Source organism: Galeopterus variegatus, unplaced genomic scaffold, assembly GCF_000696425.1.
Source record: "Galeopterus variegatus unplaced genomic scaffold, G_variegatus-3.0.2 Scaffold27148, whole genome shotgun sequence".
NCBI lineage: Eukaryota > Metazoa > Chordata > Mammalia > Dermoptera > Cynocephalidae > Galeopterus > Galeopterus variegatus.
The window spans coordinates 2118-8567 of record NW_007753259.1 but is presented as its reverse complement, the minus strand read 5'-3'; the positions used below and the strand labels follow the sequence as shown (position 1 = coordinate 8567).

Sequence of the window (6450 nt, the reverse complement as noted above, 5' to 3'; positions counted from 1 at the left end):
AGTAGACGCTGCTTCTCTGCCACCACCCTAACTCTGTATCCTCTTCTTCTAGGGTGGCCCCGGTGAGGCGCAGCAATGAATGAGCAGGCTCAGCCCCAGCAGACAAGGATGAGGAGCCGCACCCACGAGGGCGGGCAGTGATGCCCACCCATCCGCGCTTACACACACATGCGTGCACACGTACACTCACACACCTTCCTCTGAGTTATCCTGGGAACGCCCAAGGCTCAAACCCTCACTCCTTCCCTGAAGACTCTCAAGGTCATTCGCTCCCTGAGCAAGTCATAGAAAAGGACACTAAAGCCTTAGGAATTGAAGGACAGAACCCAAGAGCCCTGGCTCTGGCTCTGGCCTTGCCCTCTGTAGCTCCTTCAGCTTCTGGAGTCAAAGGACCCGACAGCAGGGAGTAGACGCTGCTTCTCTGCCACCACCCTAACTCTGTATCCTCTTCTTCTAGGGTGGCCCCAGTGAGGCGCAGCAATGAATGAGCAGGCTCAGCCCCAGCAGACAAGGATGAGGAGCCGCACCCACGAGGGCGGGCAGTGATGCCCACCCATGCAGTATAGAATGACTGCCCTGGGAGGGTAGTTCCCCAGACCCTGGCAGGGCTGCTGACCCTCAGCCCACAAAACGCAAGGAGCAGAAGGACTCCAGACTCTTCCTGTGGATGGTCACCTGCCCACCAGCTCCACCATGAGGCTTCTGGTGGCCCCCCTCTTGCTAGCTTGGGTGGCTGGTGCCACTGCCGCTGTGCCCGTGGTTCCCTGGCATGTGCCCTGCCCCCCTCAGTGTGCCTGCCAGATCCGGCCCTGGTACACACCCCGCTCATCCTACCGTGAGGCCACCACTGTAGACTGCAATGACCTCTTCCTGACAGCAGTGCCCCCAGCACTCCCCGCAGGCACCCAGACCCTGCTGCTGCAGAGCAACAGCATCGTCCGTGTGGACCAGAGTGAGCTTGGCTACCTGGCCAACCTCACAGAGCTGGACCTGTCCCAGAACAGCTTTTCGGACGCCCGAGACTGCGATTTCCATGCCCTGCCCCAGCTGCTGAGCCTGCACCTGGAGGAGAACCAGCTGACCCGGCTGGAGGACCACAGCTTTGCAGGGCTGGCCAGCCTTCAGGAACTCTATCTCAACCACAACCAGCTCTACCGCATCGCCCCCAGGGCCTTCGCGGGCCTCAGCAACCTGCTGCGGCTGCACCTCAACTCCAACCTGCTGAGGGCCGTTGACAGCCGCTGGTTTGAGATGTTGCCTAACTTAGAGATCCTCATGATCGGTGGCAACAAGGTAGATGCCATTCTGGACATGAACTTCCGGCCCCTGGCCAACCTGCGCAGCCTGGTGCTCGCAGGCATGAACCTGCAGGAGATCTCCGACTATGCTCTGGAGGGGCTGCAGAGCCTGGAGAGCCTCTCCTTCTATGACAACCAGCTGGCCCGCGTGCCCAGGCGGGCGCTGGAGCAGGTGCCTGGGCTCAAGTTCCTAGACCTGAACAAGAACCCACTCCAGCGGGTGGGGCCGGGTGACTTTGCCAACATGCTGCACCTCAAGGAGCTGGGGCTGAACAACATGGAGGAGCTGGTCTCCATCGACAAGTTCGCCCTGATCAACCTCCCCCTATGCTCTGGAGGGGCTGCAGAGCCTGGAGAGCCTCTCCTTCTATGACAACCAGCTGGCCCACGTGCCCAGGCGGGCGCTGGAGCAGGTGCCTGGGCTCAAGTTCCTAGACCTGAACAAGAACCCACTCCAGCGAGTGGGGCCGGGCGACTTTGCCAACATGCTGCACCTCAAGGAGCTGGGGCTGAACAACATGGAGGAGCTGGTCTCCATCGACAAGTTCGCCCTGATCAACCTCCCTGAGCTGACCAAGCTGGACATCACCAACAACCCACGGCTGTCCTTCATCCACCCCCGCGCCTTCCACCACCTGCCCCAGATGGAGACCCTCATGCTCAACAACAACGCCCTCAGTGCCTTGCACCAGCAGACGGTGGAGTCCCTGCCCAACCTGCAGGAGGTGGGGCTCCACGGCAACCCCATCCGCTGTGACTGTGTCATCCGCTGGGCCAATGCCACGGGCACCCGTGTCCGCTTCATCGAGCCGCAGTCCACTCTGTGCGCGGAGCCACCAGACCTCCAGCGCCGCCCAGTGCGCGAGGTGCCCTTCCGGGAGATGACAGACCACTGCTTGCCCCTCATCTCCCCCCGCAGCTTCCCCCCCAGCCTCCAGGTGGCCAGTGGAGAGAGCATGGTGCTCCACTGCCGGGCGCTGGCCGAACCAGAACCTGAGATCTACTGGGTCACTCCAGCCGGGGTTCGACTTTCACCTGCTCATGCAAGCAGGAGGTATCGGGTGTACCCTGAAGGGACCCTGGAGCTGCGGAGGGTGACGGCGGAAGCGGCAGGGCTGTACACCTGTGTGGCCCAGAACCTGGTGGGGGCTGACACTAAGACAGTCAGTGTGGTTGTTGGTCATGCTCCCCTCCAGCCAGGTAGGGATGAGGGCCAGGGGCTGGAGCTCCGGGTGCAGGAGACTCACCCCTATCACATCCTGCTATCCTGGGTCCCCCCACCCAACACAGTCTCCACCAACCTCACCTGGTCCAGCGCCTCCTCTCTCCGGGGCCAGGGGGCCACTGCTCTGGCCCGTCTGCCCCGTGACACCCACAGCTACAACATCACCCGCCTCCTTCAGGCCACGGAATACTGGGCCTGCCTGCAAGTGGCCTTTGCTGATGCCCACACCCAGTTGGCTTGTGTGTGGGCCAGGACTAAAGAGGCCACTCCTTGCCTGAGAGCCTTAGGGGACCAGCCTGGGCTCATTGCCATCCTGGCACTTGCTGTCTTCCTGCTGGCAGCTGGGCTAGTGGCCCACCTTGGCGCAGGCCAGCCCAGGCAGGGGGTAGGTGGGCGGCCTCTACTGCCAGCCTGGGACCTCTGGGGCTGGAGTGCCCCCTCTGTTCGGGTGGTATCTGCACCCCTTGTCCTGCCCTGGAATCCAGGGAGGGAGCTGTCCAAATACTCAGAGGAGGAGATGCTGTCGCCACCGTGGTCTCAAAATTCCTGAAGCTCAGCCTGTTCTCAGCAGTAGAAAAATAACCAGTACTACTTCTTACCAAAAGAGAAGCAATCTGGGCCAAATGCCCTGCCAGGAAAGTGACACGGACCCACGTGCTTGAGGCCTGGCAGCTGGACAGAGACAGGAGGAGCTTGGTGGCTCCCCGGGGGTGCTCCTGCAGCCTCCAAAAAGTTGCCCTTACCTTCCGGGGGCTCCTCTGCTGCCATGCTGACGAACATCTCCAAGGAACAGGCAGGACTCTGCTAGAACCTCCCATGTCCCCATTTATCTACATGCCCAGAGGCTCCTGGGCCTCCGCTTGGCCGTCCCATGCCTGTGTCCCCAGGCCCTTGGCCCGCAGGATGCATCCACTTCCTTCCTCTCTCTTTGTAAAGTCTCAGTTGCTTGCTCTTTTTCCTCCTGGGCAAGGACTGAAGGAGGCCTCTCCTACCCATCTCAGGGGACCACCCTGAAAGTGGGAGTGACCCCCAGCCAGATCTGAAGGACATTTGGGGAGAAGCATGCCCAAGAATGCCTCGCTCGTCTTGGCAGCCCGGGCTTGGCACTCTGGAGTTGACTTTCTATAGGCAATTTTGTATCTTTGTGGAGAAATGTGTCACCTCCCCCAACCCAATTCACTCTTTTCTCCTGTTTTGTAAAAAATAAAAATAAATAATAATAATAACAATGTTGGGGGAAAGGAGATGAAAGGAAAATAATCCTTTGAATAGTGGGTGTAACTAAAGAGATCTCTGCTCTGGAATCTCTTCAAAACCTGGAAGCTGGGATGTGATAAGAAGAAGAGAAAGAGAGAGGGACATGGTGAGAGAGGGGACAGTTTTTCCTGTTTGAATCCTGGCCTCTGGGTCTGCTCCCAGCCCGTGGCTGTGAGCAGAAGAGCTGGGGAAAGACAAAGAGCAGGAGAGGCTGACAGTGACCACGAGGAAGAGCATGCAGGAGGCAAGGAGGGGGGTAGGGAGAAAAAAGTCTAAACAAACCCAGAGATGGGGAGAGAGCGGAAATTTCCATTACCAAACATTGTCACCCCTTCTCCTTCTTTGATAAGCAATTAACATGCCAGTGCATGGGAAGCACTTCCCGGCCTATTTCTAATTTAAAAAACCCAAGAGGCAGAGTCATGCAGAGAATTGCAAATCATCAAGACAGCAAGAACTTTGGCTGGCGGGGGCAGGAGGGGCACAGGGTGAAAGAGGGTTCGGGGAGGAGAGGGCTGTGGGATAAGAAAATTGCTGCATTTATCTTTCTGTTCCATTTCCGTATAATTTGCAATAAGCCTGGTTTGCTTTTGCAGTCTGTTTGTTTTTAACTGATTGACTTCTTAGGACCAAATGTGAAGGGAACATCTGTTGGAAAGCCAACAGAGCCTAGGGCAGAGAGGCCACTGTGGGCCAGCCGAGAGGGCGGTGGCAGAGCCAGAGGCCACTCAGCAGCAGCTTCCTGTTCCCGAGATAGGCTGGCACAAGGGATGGGTTTCCTGAGACTGACCAAGTCACACACGAGCCTGAGGGTTCCCCTGTGCTACAGAACACATTTGGCAGATGTGCTGGAAGCAGATTCTAAGCCACCATCAAAACTGCAAATGTATACACAGGTGGAAGCCAGACCAGTGACAGAGCATCAGGTCCCATGGACCAAGAAAGAGGACACTCACCCAAAGCACGAGGTGAGCAGGACTCTGAAGGCCATCAGGAGGTGGAGAAGGCTTCTTCCTCTTGGGCAGGGGTTCTCACACTTTATCCTGCATCAGAATCACCTGGAGGGCTAGTAAAACAGATGGCTTGTCCCAACTCCAGAGTTCCCGATCCACTGGAGCTGGGTGGGGCCTGAAACTTTGCATTTCTAACCAGTTTTCAGGTGACGCTAGGCTGGGGACAGCACTTTGAGAACCACTGGGTGGAGGCCTGCAGTGGCTAGAATTTTTCACTCCTGCTCCAGGTCTTGGCCACTTCTAACACCTTGAGGGTTCTTCCTCATGAGCTTTGGGATCATCACTGCCACGTTCCAGGTAGCCCCACGAAGTGACTGGAGCTGGCCTGTGAGATTTAGCCTATTTGCCAGCCTCCATGATCCAGAAGCTCTGTAGGGAAGAGGCAGGGCAGGGCCTGTGCTGATCATGGAAAACTGGAGACAGAAATCAATGCCTCTTGAGATCACCACTCGCTGCCTTTCTTGGCCGGCCCACACGACATGCAGAATCAAGGTGCTGTTCCCTTGCACTAGCACCCCGAGTGCTGTAAGAGCCCGTGGAGCCCTGCAGCACTCTCCCGTTGCCACCTCCACTGCCACCCACAACTTCCCCAACAGCCCTGGCTCGGTCAATAGCAACTAAAACAATGACCACAACAGATCTAGACAGCCTAGGGCGTTAACTCCGTCTAGCTCAAAATACTTTCAAGTGTGCCTGCACTTGGAAGGTGGAAAGGGGGACATTCTGCCTCCTCTGATCTCTCTGCTACCCCCATTTTGCTCACACTGCTCAGGCACAGAAAGTGTGAGAGGGCTTGGGAGCAGTGAGCACCTGGGGAAAGGGAGAAGCCACCCAACCGTGAGGATGCCACTCTGCTCCCAGGCTCCACGGACCTGATTCTCAGGGCACTGCTGCTTCCAGCTGCCGTGGAGCTCACAGCCGCTCGCGTCCTTGAAAATGAATCCCTTCTTCTTCGGGGAAAAATCAGTTATGACTATTAATCTGTTAACTGAATTTCTAGCAGTGAGCACCTGGGGAAAGGGAGAAGCCACCCAACCGTGAGGATGCCACTCTGCTCCCAAGCTCCACGGACCTGATTCTCAGGGCACTGCTGCTTCCAGCTGCCGTGGAGCTCACAGCCACTCGCGTCCTTGAAAATGAATCCCTTCTTCTTCGGGGAAAAATCAGTTATGACTATTAATCTGTTAACTGAATTTCAAGGTCCTGAACTGTTTGGCTACACCAGGGAAGTTAGGGGACATGAGGAAGGGAAGGTAGCAAGTGACCTCTCTTCTGTAAACAGTGATGATGCTGCAAAGACATAGCCAGTTGGGGAGAGGGAGGAAAAGGCACGTTGTGGGTTGCTGTGTCCTGCGATAGCTAGAAACTGAGCAAATGAGAGTGCGCACCTCTCCCCTGGCACAGAGCTGGACACAGTGCTCGGGTGTGTCTCCACCAGGAGGAAGGATGGGGGACCATCCCCTGCCCTCATCACGGTGCTGTGTGTCTGTTATCACAGCCTAAAGTGGCATTTGAAGACTTAGCTTTCACTCTGGACTGAGCATGAGTGAAACTAAACATGCTGGGCTGAAGACAAACAAAACAGCTAGAAAGCCTGATCTCTTCTGTATATTTAAGATTGCTTCTTTTCTTTTAATCCTAAATAGAAAATGATATT

At 56.6% G+C, this 6450-nt stretch overlaps 1 protein-coding gene across 1 annotated transcript; it reads left to right on the top strand.

Annotated features, from left to right (window-relative positions):
• Positions 1–693: 693 nt before the first annotated feature.
• LOC103583725 (leucine-rich repeat neuronal protein 2) lies at positions 694–4362 on the top strand. Its single transcript, XM_008564967.1, has 2 exons — positions 694–1470; positions 1712–4362. The coding sequence occupies exons 1-2, from the start codon at positions 694–696 to the stop codon at positions 3071–3073; spliced, it is 2139 nt and encodes a 712-aa protein (XP_008563189.1). The 3' UTR covers positions 3074–4362.
• The last annotated feature ends 2088 nt before the right edge of the window (positions 4363–6450 follow it).

Bases quoted from the DNA above. Each gene is read 5' to 3' on its own strand.
- LOC103583725 (XM_008564967.1), top strand. From the start codon at position 694: ATGAGGCTTCTGGTGGCCCCCCTCTTGCTAGCTTGGGTGGCTGGTGCC. The intron at 1,471-1,711 runs GTGCCTGGGCTC...GCGCTGGAGCAG, and splicing joins CCAGGCGGGCGCTGGAGCAG to GTGCCTGGGCTCAAGTTCCT.